At 38.5% G+C, this 26,168-nt stretch overlaps 1 protein-coding gene and 1 pseudogene across 1 annotated transcript; both read right to left on the reverse strand.

Moving 5' to 3' along the window:
- Positions 1 to 279: 279 nt before the first annotated feature.
- LOC113677144 (uncharacterized) lies at positions 280 to 4,158 on the reverse strand. The gene has a single exon (XM_027193902.2). It carries the CDS (start codon positions 3,863 to 3,865, stop codon positions 2,270 to 2,272), a length of 1,596 nt encoding a protein of 531 aa, XP_027049703.2. The 5' UTR covers positions 3,866 to 4,158; the 3' UTR covers positions 280 to 2,269.
- A 9,144-nt stretch (positions 4,159 to 13,302) lies between these two features.
- LOC149040293 (uncharacterized) lies at positions 13,303 to 14,291 on the reverse strand (annotated as a pseudogene).
- Between the last annotated feature and the right edge of the window lie 11,877 nt (positions 14,292 to 26,168).

Genomic DNA, 26,168 nt, shown 5'->3' on the forward strand with positions numbered 1-26,168 from the left:
ATATCCACAAATCGCATCTTTATCCTAGGCAATGAGACCGCTTTACTAAAACACAACAACCAATCAGATTTCAGGACTTGTTTGAAGAAATCAAGCAAATTGCAGGAAAATGAGAGACATTTTGTAATGAGCGACAGAATCGTGAAATTTGTGACGATAGGTTTTCGCGTACTAAACTGGACTTTGCGGAAAACTTACAAAACGGGGGAAATAACTCGGTAGAGATCACTCGGCTTGCGAGAGCGGAAACTCCTCACGATTTCCTAGTACACTGAGATCTACTTCGAGCGAGCTTATACGGACGTCAAGGATGAGACAGCGTTTTGGTTCCACAGCAGACTTTATTCGAAGAGCACTCTAACATAAATCCTGCCACAGTAAAAGCTAAACTAATTTTAGTAAGAGCTGTACAAGGTACTTGTTTAAAAACTAACTGGTGTGAAGTGCTATTGTAACACAAATTACAATATTTGAACAAGGACACAAAGAAGCAGAAAATGTCTCCTTGAAGTTATACGAAAACTACTTAAATGTTCCCGCTGTTTCTACGATGAAAAGAATTTCAAAATTTAAAGGATGGATACAACAAATTCGAGGCCATCAAAAATAGGAAACTTGGGTGAGAATTCACAGCTCTGGTATAGAAAATATACCTATCTAATTAAAGTAGAGCAGCTTAGGAAATAAAAGCGGAAAAGTAATTAAAAATTTCTGCTTATCTATGTAAGGTTGGTGTGGAAATTATCGTATGAAAGGAAATTAATATTACGAGTATAAACTCAGCTGCTAACTACCGTGAGAATCAATTTTTCCAAAAAGACCATTAACACTTATATTTACTTAATATTTCACTAGTAATGAACAACAAAAGTACCAATATACAGGTATACAATGAAAGCAAGAAGAAAGCAAAAATTTCTTAGTTTACTACTCAAAAACTGCTGTGGCTTTTTAAGTATTTTTTTTATTTAATTATTTTTTTTAACTTACTAGAAGGAAAACCCGAATGAAGCCGAATATTTTAAATATGAAAGTGTACGAATACATATGGAAAATTAGCGAATATATATGCCCAAAAACCCACGAAAAACCCTAAGTATGTCATTTTATGATACGTCAACAATTCAATTTTTGGCTATAATTTACACAATGGTAACAACAATTTGAATGGAGCAATTTGTTCATCGTTCTTTATAGTTCGACCGGTCGAGTCAAAGAACAAACAGAATACAAGAAATAAATTGAAACTTGAAAAATAAAATTTGAATTGAAACGAAACTTGAACTAACATTACACGAACTAAAACACATGAATTTTTCCCCTAACATTGATTAGCCAGCTATGAAATAATTAGTCTTTACTGACAAGTTTAATTGATCTCTAAGGATCGATCTTTCTACTAATTTTTTATCATCTAGATTTGTCACGCGACAAAGTTCACTGCAGAAATTGGTCTTGCCTCAAAATTGTCACGCAAGAAACGACAGCTAAATACTTCATTAGATTAATGAAACATGCGACATGAAAAGCACAAGCATTCAAAACTACTTAAGCAAACGTTAGGCCTATCACAGCAGTAACTGTCCACGCATTATGCTTAAAAGACGGATAAAGGCTAGTTTTGAAATTATCGAAAGATAGGAGCACCATGATTAAAATATAAAATGACGCACACACATGTGAGAGAGACTGGATATCAAGCCCTTTCACACACACAAGAGAATCGCATTCAACTTCTCCTTACAATATCCATACATTATCCAGTAAACAGGTAATGAGAATAAACAAATATCTCAGCTTATTGCTGTGTCAGATGTGTCACCTTGCCATGACATAAAAAAGTATTTCCTCGCATTACAAGGAAATATACGGCAGTTGCAATGTGCAATTTTATTAATATATCTAAAGAAGTGAGGACCATTAGGTTGATTGCCAAATAAGCATCATATCTCTAGCTAAGCCTGGAGCCGTCAATAAAGTTCCTACATGATCAATGATGTAGTACTTATTTTCCAAGAAAATTTTCTAAACTGCATCACATTTGTTCGATTAAATTTCAACGCTTCAAAAGTTAATAAATTGAGGCTATAAAGGCTTTCATTCTAGGCATAAAACTTTTGTCTCAAGCTACATCATGCCCTGTGAAAAATAAAGGCTTTGTGTTTATTATTATTATTATTATTATTATTATTATTATTATTATTATTATGTAATAATAAACAGTTAGTAAACTAAACGTGAAAGTAAGAATGGAAAATCAGTGCGTTTTTTAAATGATGATTACTTTTTTTGTTGAACCTAGAATCCGGGTTACTACTGCAATGTGTCCCTCGGTGGTCACTGCAATCCCATTCAGAATAAAGGACTCTCCCATATGGATAAGAGTACTTCGCACAAACTCACCATCTCTGGTGTATATCCCTACATACAAGATGTCTGATTCCTTATTACCGGCCACGACGACTTGTTGACTTTCCCTGTGAAATGCAATTTTTGGAGATCTCAGAAACCTTTGCAGATCAAACCTGTTTAGATGGTCACCCTGTTCGCTGAATATGTGAACACCTGGCGTCGAAAGCCATCCTTCCACCACCATAACTCTACCATCACTTACAGTAGTGATGTCGCACGGGTAACTCAAGATTTGTCTTCCAAAACTGCAAACAAACTGACCATTAGCCTCATAAACATCCACAATCCCATAACTCTCTCCAGAGTTTCTCTTCAGTACCACCACTTTACCACTATCGCTGACTGACAGTTTGCATTCGCAGCCCATTGTCCTGACGCGAAAACTGTTATGCTCGTCAGCAGTTTTGTTAAACTTAGAAATCCAGTATGAGTCCTCACAACTGGTTTCTTTGACCGGCACATAAATGTTGTCATTCATGTCTGCGACTAGATGAACCACCCGGTATGTAAAGGATAGCTGCTTACCCATGTCATCTAAAAGAGGAGCAGGAACTCTGAAACGTTGCACAAACTTGCCACTCTTGTCAAACACCTTGATTGTATTGTCACAGTCTGCTACAATATATTGCCCGCTTGAGTTGGTAGCGATACCACTCGGATTATTTAACCTGTGCTCCTCTTCGCCATAATGACCAAGTATCCATGACACACTACAGTTCTCCATACCCTGTCTACAAAGTATTTTTGTTACTCTCCGGTCTCGCAGCAGATCAACTTTCTCTTTTCCTGTATCAATCATGGGCCATTGTGGCAATGGTTCTTTAACGGATACTGTTTGTGTGACATCGTAGACGACACGATTGATAAGACAGACACCGGAAATAACTTTCCGTCGTTCTTCTTTGCTAAATAAACCCTTCACTGCCATGATACCTGTCCTGAGCTGCTCTTGAAGACTTTGCTGAACCACCGGCAGACTGTTTAGCTCTTCGATACACACTCTACATGATGCTACAGCATCTGCGGGATGGTCTATTGTTTCTAATTCTGTTGCCATCACTCGGTACTGCATTGCTAAGATGCGGTCAGTTGTTGATAATGCTTCATTTGAAAAAGCAATGGTTGCCATTTGACGAGCAAATTTGAATCTGTCTTTTGCAGTGGCGAGCTGCCTTGTGGCATATTCAGTAAGCTCATCCCTCGACCTAGTCTCTTCAAATACTTTATACAGGTACTCGATTCCTTCTCTAAAGGAGCTTATGCTTGTTTTCAACTCTTTCTTTGATATTCCATCCAGCTTAGACTTCACATCGTCAATTTCACGTATGATGATGCCGCGAAGCTGTTGATCTGTTACGTCGCCGTATTTAAGTTTTTCTGCTACTTTTTCTCTGCCTTTCTCCACAAGCCATCCAATAGTAGTTTTAAAAACTGCTGTTATCATCCAGTACATGATAGTGACTGGGAAAAAAACAGGAAATTGAAAATGTTTTGCAGCTTATGAAGATTCCTTCGATATTAAAAGTTTTTCTCGATTTTTCCGGCGCGAATGAATCGAAGGCCTATCAACAACTAGGTTCAAAGTTTGTACACTAACCGGTAAATATTCGACGAAAGAAATGAAGACAATTTTGTCGATATGTGTTCAAAGTTAGACAGTTAAAATGAAGCAACCCTAAAAAATATTCAACTTCTTAAGTTGTTTTCCTCGGGCAACTGAAGACACAGCGAAAAAATACAACTCAAGGAAACATCATTCATGGCAAATAAACGACAGCTGGAAAGATAGCAGATAGCTATAAATACATTATGACTGTGAATGAAATTGATCTGATGTTTTGAGCCAGTTCTACTTTTTGACTAATTAAAGAGGATCAATTCATTTTCTTTTTGGCTGTATCATAATAAAATGCAAACCTTTAGGCTAAAAATTGTTCAGTAAGAATTCCATCATGGAAAGTAAAACAATAATACGCGACCATGCTAAAATCAGCGATAAATTTTTTTCCAGAAAAGGAACAGGAGAATGTGAAGCTAAATTTTTAGAGTAGTTTAAGATGCAGAGAAATAATTCAAACGGAGAGACGCCACCCGTGGCTAGGAAATCAACAAAAGCTGAAAACAAAACAGACAGGTGTGAATATCATTACAATGATGAATTTGAACTTTAATTAATAACGTAGTCTACATTTCAAGAAGAATTTCTCCTCGAGTGTTCAACTCGATAGCTCACGAGTGAGCACAGCGAACGAGTGAGATGTCGGTCTTGTGGTCTTCGTCTCAGTCTTTCATCTATATTATGCTCACGTGGGTGCACAGTTCCTTCAAACGAATGATCTCGTCATAAATGTGACCCTCCACGGGCAAACAGAGAATAAGGTGAACGAACGGCAGCGAGAAAACTGACACGCCGGCTTCGCAGCGGAGCCGGTGTTCATGGTTTGCACGCCTAATTAAAATTTTCTATCGCTCAAATTGCACGATAAAAACAAACGCACGTATTACAGAGAACAAAGAAGTGTTTCGAGCTCGGCGCTGAATGAAATGAAACGCTGGCGAGTGAAATAGCACGCCGTTTAAGTGAGTAAAATGACGCAGTAGCCGTGTCTAAAATTTTCGTAAGCAGCGTACGCGTGCAGCCCTGCACGCGTGTCCATCTCTTATTTTTACCCAACTGCAACTTCAGCGTGGTAAATACGATCTATGTGGGATGAACGAATCTAGGAGACCATCGTTTTGTCAATAAGACATGTTTTCCGTGTGACGATTGCTAGTCTGGTCGTTCTAATCAGGAAGGATCAAGAGACTACAACTCCTTTTTCCAGTCTTCTTGATTCTCTTCAAATAAACATCAAAGCTTTGTTTTGCATATTCTGCTTTTTCTAGAAAAGAAATACCGGTAAGCGCCCTTTTCTTAATCAGCGCCCTGTCCCTAATTACCGCCTTGTCTCGAATAAGCGCCCTCCTTTGAGGTGCCAAAAGTAAGTAATCGCCCCAAACGCTAAATGGAATCATTACAGTGAATGCCACTGCTGCAATTATACAGGGTCTAGGAACACGCTTATTAAAATATAAAATCATACAAATACATCCAAAGAAAATTGTCTATCAACCCTTTCACTTAAAGAAAGGAATCACATTCAGCTCCTCCTTATAATAACCTTACGTCCTCCGACAAAAATATATAACGAGAATAGACAAATATATCCACTAGTGCTGGTTTTACCTCGGTATAAGAAATGATTAGCAGCTAAAATCGTAAATTAATAAACGCATCTTGAAAAGAAATATACCTACACGAGGTTGAGGGTCAGTGATGATTAGCCTAGAATCATGAATGAGATTCCTAAATTGATAAGCTTTGTTTATCAAGAAGAACCGAAACTACGTTACATTCGTTTGCGAATGTTCCAGGGTCTAAAAAGACATAAAGTGAAAAACTCAACTAAGTGGCAGAAAAACGTCGCTAACAAGGTATATGATTCTGTGTCCTATCTAAAACGTATTATGTGTTAAACTGTTTTATAATTAATTTCGTAAGGAAAAAAAGAAAACCCACATAGCAAACAATCCAGACAAGAACGAAATCAGATCATACACTTTGCAGTAGACCTCTCTTGAAAGTAGAATTGTTCAGGCCTTACGCCCAAACCAAGAGAAAGTAAGGGGGTTATTTTCTCAAGCCTGAGTTGATTCCGCAAAATGAATGAGGAAACAAGTCAAGAACATTTGCATCAGTTTTATAGAACAATCAACTTATATCCTATTTTGTAATCCATGACGCCGGACTCTAGCTTGACATATGAAGGTCCTAGAGCTGCAATGCGTCCTTCAGTGCTCACTGCAATCATACAGGAAATAGCCACTTTTGTAGATAAAAACGCTTCGTACAAACTCACCATCTTTGGTGTATATTCCAATACATAGGAGCTCCTTCTCATCTTCAGTACTAGCCAAGACGACTTGTTGACTTTCCCTTTGAAATGCAATGTTTGAAAGTGCACAAACCCTTTGAGATCAAACTTACTTAGATGATTACCGAGTTCGCTAAATATGTGTACATAATGGGAAGGCGTTTAGTCCACCACTGTAGCTTTGCTATCACTTACAGTGCTGATGTCTCGCGGGCTCTTCAAATTTTGTTCTCCAAAACTGCAAACAAACTGGCCATCAGTCTCGTATAGATCCACAAAATGATAGTCCTTTGTATAATTTCCTTTCAATACCATCACTTTGCCACTATCACTAACTGACAGTTTACACAGATTACACTCGAGGTCCATTGTCCTCTCGCGAAACTTGTGATACTGGTCAGCGGATTTATCAAACTTAAAAATCCAACGCTGATGATTCTTTTCTTCAACCAGCACATAAATGTTGTCGTTTATATCTGTCGCCAGTTTAACCTTCCAGTTTTCTGTAGATAGCTCTTTACCATTGTCATCAATAAGAGGAGGAAGTCTGAAACACTTCGCAAATTTGCCACTATTGTCAAACACCTTGATTGTCAAGTCATAGTCGGCTACAATATATTGCCCGCTTGAGTTGGTAGCGAAACAGTGAAAGAGGCAGGTCAAAATCGTTACCAGCTTTTAAGTATGTCTAAGAATAATAACAGTCCATCAGAAGCTTTAAATAGTCACAACAGAAATAAACGGTTTTAAACATAATCACTGATTAGAAACTCAATATATGTGAATGCTCACATGATGACAATGCATAACTGTGCCGTGACTCAAAAGATGAACTCAAACTGATAAACAACACAAAAAAATCAGTATGATCATTCAATAATAATTCATTCTTCTTTATCAATTCAGAATTGTTTTAAAAGGATAACGAAAGACTTGTCTCTATCATAAATTAGAGATGACAGAAAATTATGAGGGGGTAATTCACTATTGTGTTACTGCATGTATTTCTCGTTGGACTAAGCCTTCACCAAAGATGTCAAAGCGGAGGAACGGGGAAAGTGCGGTTTTTGTCAGAAACTCTTAAATAACTTGCTACATTACTTTGTGTTCATTCAGTTTACTGATTTTCACTCGCCAAGGTTTAACTTCTGTGTCTTCAGTGCCACGAATTAATCTGTCCAAAAATAAACAATCTTCAACCTGTTTGGGTCACCGAGTGATAATCTGTTGAACTCACCGACATTTTTAAGATTATTTAAAAATTTTTTTTTTCGCCCTAACGTTCAACTTACAGTTTTGATAGCAAGAAAACGAAAAGGTTAATTAAACCGAAATGCTACCTTTAATTTCATAGCCTTTCCCAAGTTCAAATAAATTTAATTATTTCCCGTCTCTCGCACTGTGTGAGGGCTTTAAGAAAGTACTGGGGATGGGTATATTTAAGATAACGACTGGGACGATCAAATGAACAAGGCAATGGGGTCATGTAATCACGAGGTTGATCTGCTGCTCGACGAAAGACTCTTGCATTGAATAAATAGGCCAAGTTATTTCCATTCTCTACTCGCTTATCTTTCCGGCGAAACGAATTGTGTCGAGCTCGGTGCAGAGTAAAATGGCACGCAAGCGAGTGAAATAGATCTCCCTTTAAGCGAGTAAAATGATGCAGTAGCCGTGTCTGAAATTTTCGTTTCATTAACCGGGCTTTCGTGCTTTTCTCGCCCTGTGTTAAACGATAAAAATTTAACTATATTTAATCTGAAATATCGTAAGTGTTTCCTTATATTGGTGTCGGGGAAAGGAATGGAAATATTATATTACTTTAAACCATTCCTGCAAAAAAATTTATTAAAAGGCAGGTTGATTACTTCTTATTCCTTTTGGAAGTCTCATCTTAACGGTGGAGTTTGGTCACGTTTTCCTCGTTAAGATCGAGAAGTTGACATGGAAACAGTTGTTCAGTTTCTACGGTAATTAGAACTCGTGATAGTGTCTCGGGAAAGCTATATTATTAATTAAGTTAATTTGTTAATCCAGGAAGAGTGAATCTCTCTGGTAAAAGGTCACGTTGGACACTTCTCATTCTTAAAGCTGTAAACGTGTGATACCCTTCATGTTTCCCAATTAGATAGTTATTATGACTAGCACGTAGTAACTTGGGGGTGGTACTTGTGAACGCCCCTTCTCCAACTTTTGTAATCATGATGTTGTAATGTAACCCCTTTAGATGTGAATAATATTACGTCAATAGGTTAGTTATGATTTTTATATTACCAATCTCGTTTCTGTTCAGGCCGATCTAAACTGTAAGATCTTAATTTTCTCTACACCATCTTGACCAAATATCCATGATACATCACGATGCTCTATATCCTGTTTACGCAGCGCCTTAGCTATCCTTACGTCATGCAGCAAGTCAACTCTCTCCTCTCCTGTATCAGCTGTAAGCCATTCCAGGAGCAGTAAACTCCTACTGCATATAGCTTGTGTGACACTTTAGGCGACACGTTTGACGGGACAGACACCGGAAATGATTTTCTTTGTTCTTCTTTACTGATTAAACAAGCCTCTTAAGGGCATTGATTCCTGTCTTGAGTTGCACTTTAAGATGTTCCTGAATCACTGAGAGACCGTGTTTAGCTCTTAAATACACACTTTGCTCGCTACTACAGCGTCCGCGGGACTATCTAATGTGTTTAGTACTGTAACCATCACTCAGATCAACATTTCTAAGATGTAGTCAGATGTTGATAGTACCGTCCTTCTACATAGCTCGACAACTGTACCATGTGACCCCTCTTGGTTAAAGAAGTTGTCTTAGAACACAAGCATTAACATTTACTCAACAAAACATTAAAGAAATATTATAACACCAATGAATTTAAATTTCTGGACACGATAAATAACTAAAGCGAAACAGTGGAAAGGCGGGGAAAAAACCAGCTCTGAATCCTGAACACATCTAAGTATGGTAACAGTCCAACAGAAGCTATGAATATCACATGGAAAATAAACAACTTTACACTTCAGTTATTACATACTTAATTCTTTTTTTTTTTTGCAAACAATGATTACTGAAACTTAAGGTCATCGAATACGTACGGATCAAACCACTTAAGAAGATATCAGAAGAAATTGGCAAAATAAATTTAAAATTAAAGTTCAGCATGTTTTTGGACCGCTTAAGGAAATAAAATAAAACGAAACAACAAAAATAAAACGAAAATATGAAATTGTGCAGAACGGCCGTGGGTACAAGAGTTCCCGGAATTTCTCATTCCCCCAATTTTTTTTCTAAATAGTAGAAAATTTCTCGTTTCTGATGGGAGAGTTTCGATTCAGCTGCCACAAGGGTAGTTACTATATATGACTCTCAGAAATCAAATTTCTAGGATTCCCCACTTAAAATGATGTTAAGGTTTTAATATCCACTGAATTGAAACTGTAACTTCCGGTGAAAACTGTTTACCGTCATTTTTAGCCAATATTGATCATTTTGATATAGGTTTTTGTATGACAGACAGCAAAAACTGTTTTTACATAACAATCAACGCATTTTGACGAAAGTATTTTGAGCCGGGGCTTATAGAATGTGATTACGATGTCCTCTAGTCTTATTTAAATAACATTTATTCCTTGCGAGTTACACGAAAAAATTGAATTCCACTCATTTCGAAGCTTCAACATCCCCCCCCCCCCCCCCCTCTCCCCGGCTGAGTAACGCACAGGCATTTGACTGTCTTCCGTAGCAGGGGAGGAGAGAAATTTTGACCCTTTCCTGGGTGGGGTGAGGAACTTAAACCAGAGCTGTCAAGTCTTTGCAGCAGAATAAACGTGGTCTATCGTTTGATATGGAGGGTTTTTAAAGATAAGAAGTTCACTTTCGCGAGCAGATAGCTCAGAAGAAAACATATCGAACAAAGTCACGGTCGCTAATCTTGTATTTACTTAGAAAAGGAAGATCGTATCCCGCATTTGGGTGAGGAATTTTAACCTAATTTTGGCTCTGACTGGCGGGAATTTGGGCTAAATAATCTTGAAAAGTTTATTGAAATGCCCGGTGACTGCCTGTTGATTGACGCATGAACGTTTTTTATTGAATGATGCGACGGACTCCGCCGAAAAGGAGGGACTGCTTGTAGTCCACTTCCTCCTGATCGTAATAATTTTTATCTCTTTTAGTTGAATTTCTCTCCATCCCTAATCAAATTTTTTTTGCCAATTTCCTTAAAGAGATATTTTATCTTTTTGTTGGACGAATGGACAAGAAAATAAATAAGAGTAGGGCGGAGCACAGCCTTGGGTAATTTTAAATTCCAGGTAGGTCACCGTAACGTACATCTGGAAAAGTCAACCACATCATTTGCAGTCTGGGTATGTATTTGCGATATTTAGACAGGCTGGCTCAGAGCTGGTTTAAATAGGGGCCTGTCTAAACAATGACAAGATCAGGCCACAACATCGGGAGCTACGTTCCCTACTCTTTGCGAGAAGTGTGTGGGTTCTACAACTGTACAGAGTAATATACCAATACAGAGAAGAGACAGGAGACGGAACCTTCTCGTCCTTATCCAAGAAGACTAGAATGTCTAACCATTTACCGATGCCAAAGCAAAGACAGCACATTCTCGTCAGGTATGTTAAAATCCTGGGCGACCTCAGATCTAACACATCAAGTCAGGCTTTATTTCATTAATTGCTTTATTTGTTTTCGCCAAGAAAGTAATCGTTCCTTTAAAGATCTTGAAAAGAGTTCGAAATTCTAACTGGATTACTGACTGAATGACTCAGACTTACTGACCAGCTATGTAACCGGCCAGCTGGCCTGCTAACTGACAGACTGACCGAGTTGATTGAATCGGATCAATCAAATGAATGGTTTTATCGAGTGACTCATAGACTGACTCATTCGACTAAGACTGTCAAAAGGTATTGTGTCAGCAATTTTTCATGTTCCTTAACATGTCTCGTACGAATATATCCAAATTTGGTTGTTCTCCCTCGACGCACTTGTTACGTGAAAGTGTTCAAAGTTCAGTCTTAGTCCGGTTCTTTTCTCCCATGCAATTATTTCTCTTTCCTTTTTCCATTTCTTGTTTTTCACCTTTCTAGGAATAGCACAGCTTCTATCTTGGAAAATTATCTGCGGAGAAAATCAGCTGTTACAACATTTAAGGGCAAAAGGTATTCTTTTTTCTCCCGGTCTTTCTTGGGACTCTGGTTCTGAAAATTCAACCCTAATTTCACATTACCTGTAGGCATGTTTGCGAAAAGGGGTAAGATTCTGATCGCACATTCCATATTATTGATGAAGAGCTGAATGTGAAGAAAACGAAGTATCGTGATTAAATTCGGCTAAGTTGCACGCTTTGTATCGAGAGATTATTATTGAAGAAAGTCACGAACAATGCAATTCTGTTATATCCAAGGTTCTCAGGAAAGGGATTTGTTTCTAAACATCTCCTTGTAGTTTCAGTTAGTTATTTTTTTCTCATCTTCAGAAGGGAAGTATCCGCATGGCAAAATGTGACAGTGACAAACGAAACTTTGGGAGAGCTCTCTATCGCTGTTGCTGAACCTGTTCCTACTCCTTAAATTTTGGATCCTCATTCTAGTTTGGCGATTTTTCCTCTTCTATACTTTATTAATAATCTCAACTTCACTTTCTTCAATTTCCTCTTTTTCTTCCTGCCCGGATACCGGAAAAAGACGGCCGTCCTGATGTTTTTCCTTTTTCGTCCTCTCTTACCCTTCCATTTTTGGTACCCTAACTCTGTCTTTTCTTTTGTTGTCCTCTTTTCTCCTCTCTTTATCAAATAGAAAACCTTGAACAACTCCACAATGTAAGTCAGCTCCTTCTTGTAGGCGTAAGAATACAACAAAGTCTTAAAGCTCTAATGAATCAGGGTAATATATAGTAACTTTCACTTTTTGTCTTCATCTTTTTCTTTCATTTCTACATCAAAACTCTAATCATTCTAGTTCACGCTAAATCCATTTTAGCCATTTCGTCTCATCTTTCTATAAATTAAGCGTTAATTCACGACTTCCGATCAAAAAATTCAAATCAAATGTAAGAAGTGCGTTTGATTTGAATGTCTTCATCGGCCTGAGTGACAATTTTGAAAATTGTAGTTTCATTTTGGCTGCGCAAAGTTGATCTCGATAGATTTTACCCTAACATTTACCCTAACCTGTTATCAGTTGACAGTCGTTGGGTTAGGGGAGGGGTAGGAATGCATTTGCTCACACATCGACAGTGATTCCAAGTTCAGTTTTAAAGTGACAAAGATACTTATGTAGAGCGAAACCGGTTTCTTTACTCAAACGAAGATGGCCATTAAGGCCCAAGGTGACCATCAGACCTACAGCTCAAACTTCCACCAACCCAGGAGATCGTAGAACTTTATTCTAGGTCACATATACCACAGTGGTTTCAAAGTAGCTTTTTGATATTTTTTCACAGCCAGCACTAAATAGAGGGTCTGAATGGGGGGTTCAAAATGTCGGTTGTCGGTTAAAATTTCATTACTTTGTCGGTTGTCGGCTAAGATTTTTGACCTTTGTCGGTTGTCGGTAAATCTCAGTTAATAATTAAAAATACACGTTAATTATTCACATTTATTATGCAATTTGCCCAGTTTTAAGACTTTAAACTCTAGACGAAGTGTAATACTTGTAATAATTCATTATTTGTTTTCACTTAAACTTCGTTAACGCTGTTTTTTAATTTAGCAACGTGCTCATATACCCCACTTTTGTTTGCAAATCTAGTATACCGATAAAATTCACCAAAGCTTTTATTATAGATGTGAATTTGTTTCCTGTCGACTACGGGGCATCGAAGTAAATCAAGAGAGGTAAATTCTACAAAGAATGAAACACCCACTCTAGCCCCTGGGATACCTAATTTTAATTTGTAAGCTACGGAAGTCTTTTTTTATTATTCAACGGCTCTCGTGGCTTTTCTGCGAGGTTTCTTTTTTTTCTCTTTTTTTTGCCAAAAATTTGGTTGTCATACGTATCAATCTGCACCGTTAAATGGATTTTTTAACTGTTAGTACCTCTTACATGTCGAGACGCACAAATGCACGAACAGCCCTGCCGGATCGGGTAACACACGCTCTGTTGACAACCTCTGGATGTTCTTCAAAATCTGATTCCTCGTCATCCGAATCTGTCTCATACTCATCGAATTGTACTTCTCTGCGATCCTCAAACACCTCAGCAACATCCCCTTCGTCCACAAATTGTATGCTGACAACGCGTTGTGCATTTGCTGACGATACAGTGTTTTCTTCAGGATATCAAAGCCTCTCTTCAGACTTGTCGGTGTGGTGAACGGCGTAGACAGCTGGCGGCAAGGCCCCAGCCTTATCTTTTGTGGTCTCACTCCTAACCGTCCGTTGGCGTACTGGTCTGTAACTCTCTAGCCACTCTTTGATCTGTCCTTCCATCCCTGGTGTTATGTCCTCACTTGGCAAAGGTGTCATCATAGCTATAGCAGAAAGGGGCATGGCGGATTGAGGTACCGGATAGTAGGATTTGTCACGCGTGTAGTACTTTGCTGCCCATCTAGATGTGCGCTTCAGAGATTCCTTGCAAATTGTTCCAAAACCTGGGCATGTGTAAGTAGCGTAAATGTCTCGTGTTTAAGGTGCGAAACAGCGTGCAAATTTTCCACTACTGTTGTGAGCAACGTTTCGAGCAGCAGATCATCTACAAATTGGGGGTTAATGTCCATCACGTTCTTGTATAGCCTTTCTATGCCCTTTTTAAGCAAAGACACAGATACTTGCGTCTTCTGTGATACAGTTCCCTGTGGACCATTGGTTGCAGAAGTCTCGGTCAACTTGTTGTTTTCTGTGTTTTCAGCCATGATTTGGGCTTTAAAAATAGCCCCACGGTTTCTTTTACCAACGCTACAAGAAGATGGCGCGAACATTGGTTGTCTTGGTTTATTTTAAAAATACATTTTAGCCCGGCAAATTCTTTATTTTAGCACGCAAAATGCGCCACAATGCCCATCAAAGTGATAATAATACAGTTTTTAGCCGGAATTTAAAAGAAACTATCTTTACATAGCGAACGCACCAAGTGAGCGTTTTTCGTTGTATAAACAAGGCAGTGTTTATAAACAAGGAACACCGCAGAATTTCCAAAGTAGCGAAATTTATGACTTTTGAAAATCAGGTAAACGAACTACAAGTGCTAATTCAGCCCTACCATCCTGAAACTTTTGAAGGTCTCCTTGTTGCCTTTCGTTTCTCTCGATATCACCTCCTTCAGTCATGATCCTCTTTGCCAGATTTTCATCTTCTTTTGCTTCTTCTCGCGATTTCCGTTTCCTTCTCACCTTTTGACTCGTCACCTTTCTCTCAGTGTCGTTCATTGACTTCTGCTTGCTTTTATCAGATGTAGCCGGCGCCTTCAGCAACACTACTGGCTTTCCGGTCCAGTTTGTGACCTCTTGGATAATGTGTACTAAAATATTAAATACCGTGTGTTTTAAGTTTTCTCTTTGGTAGGCTTTTGAGAAACTTACACAGTTATTATCAGCAAATGCTCGTCAAGATGTATAAAACGTGCACATCGAGCGAAATCTCTCGTGCGTAGCTTCCCTCGAGGAGAGAATTGAATATTATTTGAACGTCTGGTTTTCAGAAACAAATAAATTTAAGGGCGTGTATAAATAAACGGGGTCTTTAATATGTTAAGCTACACTGTTGTTCATTCACCAATTAATCAGAAAGAAGCTTATAAACTGATTTACTCTCTACTTCTTTGTAGAGATTTTGCTTCTCAATTTTCGCATTCAAATGGACGGTGAAAAAGAAAAAAAAACATTCCGCTCCACAAAACAACAAACAAAAAACGGTGGAACCAGAGTTTAACCACGTTAATATTTGAGCTTAATATTTAACTACAGAACTAAAGTGATTCATCAAACTCCACTGCACGCGTTCCACACTTACCGTTGAGCTCACTGCTACTTTAATCAGATATTAAATTTGGAAGTTCAAGCTGCCATTGCCCATCCGTCACAATTGCAAAATTTTCGCATTTGCCCACAGGCGATTTCGCCAGGCGAAATAACTTTAACGAAAATCCGCCAATTCCATATTGATGTGCCTGCTCCTTTAGTCCTAAAAACTCCGTAAGATGTTTTTTTAGTTCAGATACTCCTCTATGAGCTTCTTTGTCTACTGGGACCCTGCTTCGACGACGTTCGATGGCGACTTCTTCACCTTTTCGAAAAAAACTCACGATGACTTTAGCAATCCCAGTCATGACCCGACCGCATGAACAAACAACGAGCAATAAAAAGACAACAGCAGGGCGTCTCGTCGGCTCGTTTGTGATCCGCTGTTCTTGAAATGAGACAGCAGGGCGTCTTGTCAGCCCGATTACGAGCCGCTGTTCCAGAAATGAGCCCACGCTGCTCACCGAAAAGAAGGATCCCGTGGATTTAAAGTAATTTGAAGACAAGAAATTCTATAATTCGGCTAAATTTGGAATTAATGTGGTTACGTCGGGTGAAGAAGGATTTTCTGAGCTAGAAATCATCAAAATGCTGTTCTTTCTGAATACAAACATCCCTATCACGTCTGACCATGTCGGTTGTCGGTTAGAATTTATTTGTCGCTAGTCGGTAATTTTTTCCCCGTTTCGTCGGTAGTCAGTAATTTTTTACGCCCTTTGTCGCTAGTCGGTTAGCCCCATTCACACCCTCTAAATAGTATTTTGTCACGAATCATTATCTGTCTTTTTCTTTCCAGTGCTTCGGCTCCGGTGCTTCTGCCCAAAATAGTGAAGAAGTCAACAAAATCGCACACATCCAAGGTTGGTTTCTCTCAAACTTCCTGTAGAAAGTGCTGTCCGTTTGTACTGAATATGCGCATGCGCATGGGAAGTCATTTCAGTTTTTTGAGCTCCTCTTCAAGATACGTTTCTTGCTACAACTGAATAGCATACACTTGATTTCTACTTTGTATATAAGTTTATCTTCTACATTCAACCTGTTTAACTCTATCGTCCTTAGTTTGACTCCGTTCTCTATTTTTTTCATCCTCTCCAATGTTTGATTTCCAGATCAGTCATTCAACTCTACGAAATCGTTCTAACCTAGCACATTCTAACCGAACGTGCAAGATTTTTAAGGACTCTTCGCGCCGACTGACCTTACGTCAGATCAAAGAACGTGAGGCAGTTAAAAGGATTTGTTGTACGGTTATCTGTTTGTTAGTACAAACAGCACTGATTAAAACTTAAAAAGAATTCATTCGCACCGTAAAAATAGTCAGTTACCCACACATTCAGTTAGTCTACCGCTTATACGAGCTGTTAATCAAACGAACCCACAGTCAAGGGTTACAGAGCTATTTTATGACCACGGTGCATAACAAACTTTTTTCGTTATCAACAAAGCCACGCTAGCGCGCTGCTCCGTGCTTTCATTCCAATTTTTTGTGCCATGCAAAATTCACTTTTGTGAAGACTGCCAAATATCTGCTAAGTAAGACTTAAAAACGAATAATAGGCAATGATAAACCCCGCTGAATACCCGCAATGATAAATTCTCTTTTCCACTCGACTTTATCATCACACCTCTGCCCTAGTGTTGCTGTGATGGCTGCCAGCGCCACGAGGAAGACTGGAGACCAGTCAAACCTTGCATAAGGTGATTCAGTATTATCAATTGAATTGATAACGTAAATAAGCCACCGTGAAGAGTATCAAAGATAACGTTTCGCGAATTAGCCCTTCGTCAGAGCGAATGGAGGAATTGTAGGTTGTGTGTGTGTGTGTTTATATGCAGATCTTGCAAATGCAGACCTTGCCTAGCCTTACATATCATAAAATTGTTACGCTTGATTTTCCAAGTATTCTTTTTTTTCATCAGATGTCTTCCAGCTCGGCCACATCCTCTGAGCGAACCCGGCAGATTCTGAGAGCTCGGATGAAATCGAATATCTGACTAGTGCAGGATAGAGGGCCGCTTACTGTGACAACAACTACCATACCTTCCCTCCCTAGTATTAATCCACAGCCAGTGTGTATCGGAGGGGAGGGTGAAGAGTGCATCCAGGACAACATGCGCATTGCACGATTGAGACGTGCCCACAGAAGCGAGTTCTTCATGAACTGTTGATTCATCTGAACAGACTCAATTTAAGCTCGGATAGATATGCTTGAGCGATGAATTGATTCATTTCGAACTGCTAGCGTTGTTATTAAATATTTGTACACGTTCCCCTTTTTACCTGTAGAGAGAGCGAAAAGTGAGAGTAGACGTAATTTTCATCAGACATTTCAACCCGTGTAGGTTTAGAGTAAACGTGAATAAATTGCTTTAAAAAATCATCACCCTACCGAAGTTCTGTTTGCAGATCTGGAGCAGAAATATTTATAGCAAAAACTTCAGAGAACTGAAATAACGAAATATAGGTATTTTTTGAGATGATGATACCTTATAAATAATTATTTTTATATTCATAATTTCCCAACACCAAATTTTCTTCATGATATTGGTCATATGTATATAACAGTAAGTACTTCTTAGTGCCTGTAAATCCAATTTCCATGATTGACACAATTGTTTACCATATTCTATCTGCTGCAAGTTTTTCTACCTATTTATGTACTAAATAGAAAAACAATTTCCATAGAAAAGGCTAATTGATATAACTGTAAAGGAATTGATAACGAATGAAAAACACTGCATCTCATCGTGAAACACACAATATAACACAATTATTTTAACGAATTAAAACGATTGTGAAGAATCTTTCGTTGAACTCCGATGTATATGGGGGAAAAATTTCGACACAGAGATTCCGAAATACGTCCATCGAGAAACAAAAATGGATAAGCTTAACACTCAAGTCTCCAAAATAGTTTACCTGCCAAACCTTCGAATGAAAAAAGGAAAAAAAATGAAAAAAAGAAGTAAAATAGTATAAAAAGAATTGATCTTGTCCATGCTGTTAAAAGCCACCATCCAACTTGTGACGTCAAGTAGAAGAGGGTGACCTGGTTCATTCTAAAAAAGCACTAGAATCAGTACAAGGAAAGGAAAGTCTTTCGTGCCATCCAAGAAAGCACAAAAGCGTACTATGTGCGAGCTCATCCAGCAAAATTAAGTCTTCTTCGAGGGATCTATAGCCGACTCATACTTGACTTTGATCGGGATAAGTGCAGGTCGTTTCTCCGCTCGGATTCGGTGTTGATCCCGTTTTGTGTCCATCTGTTTTCGTGCACATGTGCACGTGCCGGCATAGGGCATTTTTGTTGCGATCGTAAGTTGTAAGTTTCGATCGCAAATTAGTAACTTGCGATCGAAAACTCGAATGTTCCTTAAAAGCCACAATATGAAGTTTCAGTCCGTCCTGTACTGCATGCCTGATATTTAAATGACACATGAATGAAAGGGGTAATGACGATGCTGCGTCGATGGGGTATTACAAGATAATTTGGTTCTGTCAACTGACGCTCTTACCAAGGACTAACGATGTAAACGTTTCCTTTAAAAACTCTTTTCAGCAGCCAATACATTTTCAACTCAGCTGGTAAAACCAAATTATCTGGTTTTTACATATTCTGCGTAGTTGCGCAAAAATGTCGCCACCTTTACTGAGTGAAACGATGGTATTTACTGTAATATGGTGTTTTTTGATGCGATATTTCGGGGAATAAAATCCTTTAATACATTTGCTTAAAAATCACTTGTGATCCTTGCAATCTGATCAACTCTCTGCGACCAGTGCGATATATCCACAAATTGCATCTTTATCCCAGGCAATGAGACCGCTTTACTAAAACACAACAACCAATCAGATTTCAGGACTTGTTTGAAGAAATCAATCAAATTGCAGGAAAGTGAGAGACATTTTGTAATGAGCGACTGAATCGTGGGATTTCAAAATAATTGTAATTAAGTAATATAATAATAAGATTTCAAGAATTGTTCAAAGAAATCAATCAAATTGCAGTGAAATGAAAGGTATTTTGTATCCAGCGACTGAATCTTCTGATTTCAAAGAAGATGCAATAAAGTGGCAATTGAACTTCATGTCGTGCAATTTTGGTCTAGACTCATACTTGTGATTTCAAGGCAAATCATGCGTATGATTTCAGACCAAATTGAACTCCACTTACTTCAATTACCATTATAAATCAAGTCATTGTGGTGCTCTTGTATCCTGCGATTTTTTCCTTTTTATTTCGTCGTCAAAGATTTGGTGTACAGGAAAACAAATTAGTGGCGCTGCTTTTGTTTCTTATTTAGTATCCCGCGGTGAAATAATCAACCAGCCTTGTCGTTTAAACCTTTTTCTGACATTCATTTGGTCATCGTAAAGGTTAAGGGTCCGTAAGATGCTAAAGATTGAAAGTTTGAAAAAAAAAATTGATGTAACAAAACTTTCAAAGAGGTTACTGTCAGCAAAATAGGGTGCCCCCTGGAAAAATCGTCTTAAGCGAGGTACTTATAAAACAAACCATGAACCATGACCTATTTATAAAATAATTCAAATAGTACGCGCGCTCTGATTGGCCACAAAACCATTTTACATGAGCGTATGAAAACACGGTTTTCGTTCCTCTTTCATTAGTTATTTTATAAAAGAAATGTAAAATGGTTTCCGTGTTTACATAGCCTGATGTAAAAACTTGGCAGGATAAGCTGGAAACCACTCCGTTTCGCGTCGTGGTTTCCTACGCTTATCTCGTGTTCTCCCAACCTCCCGCGTGTTTACATCAGGCTATGGAAACACGGAAACCATTTTGCATTTCTTCAATGTCACTGCAGCTTATAAAGTATAGATTCCGAAAATAGCAAAAGTTGTCACAGTTTTTGTTTTGGTGGGCACACAACTTAAAAGCTTCCTTGATCTAAAAAGCAAAAGAAAAAAAGAAACTTGAAAGAATTTTGACCAGATTTTATTGACAGTGACCTTAAATGATACTTTCAGAAGATCTACAGTAAATCGACTTTATGTACAGTTCCTTCAAGTATATGGCATGGCGCTTTGGTATGTGTTCAATTGTGTGTGTAAATCATGCATGGATATAAAACATATTGTAGTTTCGATGTTTCGTCCATTATTCGCGGTGCTGTGGCAGTCAGAACTTCACAGTATAAATGAATACACCCGTCGTCATACCTCAAAACTTAGTATTTCTCTTCAGTGCGTCTGAATCGAAGGCATTAAAATTACTGACTCGGTGATTGGAACACCAGTAAGTCGCTCTCTTCTCTAACACTGTTTCAAAAACTCCACACAGCACATAAACAAAATCTAACATGACTTCATAATCTGAAATGTCTCCATAGTAAGGATCGTGTATTATCAACTCTCCTCTCCCTTTTTGTATGTTGCAAACAGTTTTACCTCCGCCCGCGCAGTGCCGTCTGGTTTAAAAGTTTCATTCAGATCTCGTACAATGCTCTCGTCAAAGGCCAATATTAGATACCTTTCGAAGTCAATTACATCGTAGGTCATGCATGTGATAAAATGCAACATGTTCACAGCGTCAGCAGTCAGCGAGCAAAGCGAGTCACGTCAAACGTCGTCCAAGGCCATATTGATCAGCCGCAGTATTTTTGTAGGCAATTTAGTGCTAACAACTAAGTTAAAAACGTAAATTGGCTGACGTTTCGAGCGTTAGCCCTTCGTCAGAGCGATGGACTAAGGGCCAACGCTCAAAACGTCAGCTTTTTACTCTTTATGGTGGCCAATTTACGTTTTCAAAGTAGTAGTTAACACTAAATTACCTGCCATACTCTTCCACCGACGCAGCATCACAGTTTCTTTAGAAACTTACCGCCTTCAATCAGTATTTTTGTATGTGGCGATAAAAAAAATCAAACCTCGCATCTGCAAATGCTTCTTTTGAAATCACACAATCACAAAGCTAAACGATACTGCTAGTGAATAAATGTATCAGAGAATATATGAACAACTTTTAAATCTTTCCGGCCGGAGAAGTTTTAAAAAGACCTCAACTTCGCGAAGAAATCCGAGTAGTTTTAAAATGTAACTCCGAGATCAGCCGAATAATAATGTGCAACGACGGTCTATCAGCGCTTAAACTGAACGCTCAAAAATGCAAACGGTTCAACAGTGGATATGAATAATTAGTTGGAGCCAACTTTAGTATAGATTACGACTAAAGCTACTTCCGACAACGTGCGAAAACTAAAAGTAATGGAGAAGCAATTTGTTAAATCAATAGTCCTTTTTAACTCGTGAATTGCGCGCATGCGCAAGAGCGAGTTGTAGATATGATGTGGAGAATGGCACTCGTTCGATTGGTTGACTCCTGTAAACGTTTTTCGATTTTAGGCTTTTGAGTGCATTTGATAGTTTTTGGCGAGTAATGAACAAACGAAATGGCGACCTTTGTTGCTAAGAATAGTGGTGGGGTGAAAAAGAAGCCTATGATAATCTTAAAAGAGTTTATTTTTTTTTTGTTTTAGTTTCAACAAGCCGCGCCAGCGACTGGCAGGCGTGCGAGGTTCGCACTGAGATGAGTGAACAACCTTCGTTTTTCATAAAATTGTAATTTACAATCCTTGAACTTGAAAACAATCTTAAGATTCATTAAAAATATCACTTACTCCGAAGCGCTCGGAGTTTACAGGTGTTTCAAAAGCTTTTTCTGTTATGGCGTGAGATTGCGGACAAAATCGATCATTACATTTCGTATCGTTTGTTTGTTTCTGTGTGAAGCAACAAAAGGTGCCGGCGTCTGACAAAATTGCAAGTTAACACGAAAATCAAATAACACGTAAACAAATAATTTGGCCACCGATTTCCAGTGAATTTTCAAAGAACAAGTTTCAAGACAATTTGAAGATTCAAAATAAATATTACGTACTAAAACGCGAAAGTTATACACCACAAAATTGATAAATAGGCCTGAAATGAAATTCTATCTTGTTCTTGATTACACGTTGCCTAGCACGTGACCAAAATCTACCCAGGCGGAAATCCAAAATGACGGCGGCAGTCTGGGCTTAGTTATATCACTCAAACCTCGTTCCCGTTTGTCTCAGAGGGAATAATTTATGTTTTCACTAAGACAATATTGCCTTGATTTTCCAATATTTACAATGATAGGCAGTAAATTTCACTTTTCACCCACATTCACCTTGAACCTTTTCTTTTGAACCAGAAACAAAAATGATATACGTTTAAAACACACGACATCATCCACCCTTGTCAAATGTAATAGCATGATCATTTCAATTGTAATGCCTTCTTATCCCAACGTTACTTTGTTTCTTTGCTACATTAGCGAACACTGAACTACTGCTCGTACTCTAAATATGACAATCAACCACAAAATTCCCTAAACCATATAAAATTAAACGTAATCCAAAAAATCATGTAAGTCACCTGTCAATTCACGAGTTTGCTCACAGAGCACTTTGATTATCAAACTGGAGACGGGAGTAATACAAAAAAGGGCGGGAGTTGGGAAGAAAAGGGCTGGAAAAGAACGGAAGGTGGGAGAACGTGGTACGGAAAGTTGGAGGCTGTGGGGTAAGAGTTGTTCTCGAAGTTCATCGAAATCATATAAAAAAAGGAAGAACTTAGGGGAAAACAAGAACAAATTCAACAAGTGGTAAGATTTGATGATAACTGACCATATTTTAGTTTCCACTAGATACAAAAAAAATTACACTTTTCATCAACGGTGGAATTGCCCACTTGAGTAGCCAAGCTGAGCAAAGGACTCGCATCATCTCACCCACATGCTCTGCCAGCTATGAAATAATTAGCATTTACTGCCAGATTTTCATTTGATCTCCAAGGATCATTATACTAGTATTTAACCACCTAAAAATTTGTCACGCGACAAAGTTCCCTCAGAAATTGGTCTCGTTTGAAAATCGTCACGCATGAAACAACAGCCTAATGAAATTCTAAATTTAATCAATGAAACATTCGACAAGAAAAGCACAACTGTTCAAAATTACTTAAGCAAACATTGGGCCTATCACAGCAGTAATTGTCCACTCATTATGCTTAAAAGACAGATAAAGGCTAATGTTAAAATTATCGAAAGATAAGAACACCATGACTAAAATAAAAAATATCAACACTTTCACTCACAGAAGGTAATCACATTCGACTTCTCCTTACAATATCCAAACATCATCAAGTAAACAGGTAACAAGAATGAACAAATGTCTCAGCTTATTACTGAGTAAGACGTGTCACCTTGGCATGACATAAAAAAATTATTTCTTCGCATTAAAAGAAGTTATATGGCAGTTACAATGTGAAATTTTCTTGATACATCTCAAGAAGTGATGACCCCAAAACTGGTTTCCAAATAAGCATCACATCTCTAGCTAAGCCTGGAGCCACCAATAAAGTTCCTACATGATTAATTATGGTAATTGAACTGAGTGGAGTGCAATTTGAGCTGAAATCATACGCGTGATTTCAAAATCGAACAAGCGCACGGCGCGAGTTCGATTTGAAATCACAAGTATGATTTCAGACCAAAATTCCGCGACACGAGGTTCAATTACCACTTTGTTACATCCATTTTGAAATCGCTCAAATACAGGCTTGGTCGGTTTAATTATTTTATTGATGCAGTACCGAGCCGGCTTGAAATTAAATTCATCCATTTTATGGGGGGAAAAAATAAGAGTTTTGGAGACAAAATTTGCAAAATTTGCCACAAGATACTCTTTGTCTTTCATTTTCCTGCAATTTGATCGGTTACTTTAAACAAGCCTTGAAATCTGATTGGTTGTTTTTTCGTTAGTGTAGCCTTCTCATTGGCTGGGAAAAAGATGCGATTTGAAGCAAATAATGGTGCGATTCGTGAATAAATCGCACCAATTAGAGCCAATCAGGGACCACCAGTGATTTCAAAATGGGTATAATAAATTATGTAACACTTATTTTCCATGAAAATTGCAAAACTCCATCGCATTTGTTCGATTAAATAATAGCGCATCAAAAGTTGATAAATTGAGGCTATAAAAGCTTTCACTTTGGGCATGAAACTTTAGTCTTAAGTTACATCATGCTGTGTGAAAAATAAAGGCATTGTGCTTATTATGTTAATTGCATGATTATTGTGCAAAACACCAATTTATCCATAATAATAATTAGCCTATTCACTAGAAGTGAAAGTAAGAAGGGAAATCAGTGCGTTTTTTAAATAATTATTACTTTGGTTTTCATATACTGAAACAGGATTGATACTGCAATGCGTCCCTCAGAAGTCACTGCAATCGCAAGCGGAGCCCAGATGAACTCTCCGAAATGGATCGAAGTACTTCGCATCAACTTACTGTCATTGGTGTCTATTTCTATATACAAGATGTCTGAATTAATACCCTTAACACCAGCTATGACGACTTGTTCACTTTCCCTGTGATATGCAATTTGTAAAGATCTCAGATCCTTTTCCAGATTAAAACTGTGCAGATGGTCACCTTGTTCGCTGAATATGTGAACACGCGACGGATCCACTTTTTCCACCACCATAACTCTGCCATCACTTACAGCAGTGATTTCGTACGAGTAACTCAAGATTTGTCTTCCAAAACTGCAAACAAACTGACCATCGGTCTCATATACATCCACAACAGAACATTCGTTTTTCTTGGCACCCTTCAATACCACCACTTTATCACTATCACTGACTGACAGTTTACACAGGTCAAAGTCGAATTCCATTGCCCTGATACGAAACCTGTGATGCTGTTCAACGTTTCTGTTAAACTTAAAAATCCAGCGCTCGCGACTCGACTCTTCTTCGACTAGGGCATAAATGTTGTCGTTTTTGTCTGTGGCCAGATCAACCAGCGAGCCGTCAATAAGAAGAGGAAGTCTGTAACGTTGCACAAACTTGCCACTGTTGTCAAATACCTTGATTGTCAAGCCATCGTCCTTTACAAGACAATGCCCGCTTGAGTTGGTAGCGATACATCCCGGAACATTTAACCTGTTCTCCTCTTCGCCATCATGACCAAGTATCCATGGTACACTACAGTTCTCCATACCCTGTTCACAAAGTATTTTTGTTACTCTCCGGTCTCGCAGCAGATCAACTTTCTCCTTTCCTGTATCAATCATGGGCCATTGTGGCAATGGTTCTTTCGGGAGTACTGTTTGTGTGACATCGTAGGCGACACGATTGACAAGACAGACACTGGAAATAAGTTTGAGTCGTTCGTTTTTGTTAAATAAACCCTTCACCCTGATTCCTGTCTTGAGCTGTTCTTTAAGACTTTGCTGAACCACTGGCAGACCGTTGAGCTCTTTAATAAAAACTTTACATGGTGCTACAACATCCTTGGGATGGTCTATTGATTCTAATGCTGTTGCCATCACTCGGTACAGCATTGCTAAGATGCGATCATTTGGTGAAAGCGCTTCATTAGAAAAAGCATCTGTTGCTCTTTCAAGGGAAAATTCGAATCTCTTCTTTGCTCTGGTGAGCTTTCTTCTGGCAGATTTACTAAGCTCAGGCTCCAAGTCCTTCATTCGTTCAGTATCCGCGCCATCCCCCCTTGTGTCTTCAAATACATCATACAGCCGCTCGATTCCTTCTCTAAAGAAGCTAATACTTGCTAACAAATCTTTCCTTGCTAATCCATCCAGCCTGGATTTTATTTCATCGATTTCTCGCATGATGATGCCGCGAAGCTTTTGATCTGTTACGTCGCCATCTTTAAGCTTTTTCGCTGCCTCATCTCTGCTTTTATCCACGAGCCATCCAATAGTCGCTTTGAACACTGCTGTTATGATCGAAGACATAATGGCAGCTTGGAACTTAGTAATCAGAAGAAATTGGGACCTCTTT

The sequence above is a fragment of the Pocillopora damicornis genome, chromosome 9 (genome assembly GCF_964200805.1).
Source record: "Pocillopora damicornis chromosome 9, jaPocDami1.2, whole genome shotgun sequence".
Lineage (NCBI taxonomy): Eukaryota > Metazoa > Cnidaria > Anthozoa > Scleractinia > Pocilloporidae > Pocillopora > Pocillopora damicornis.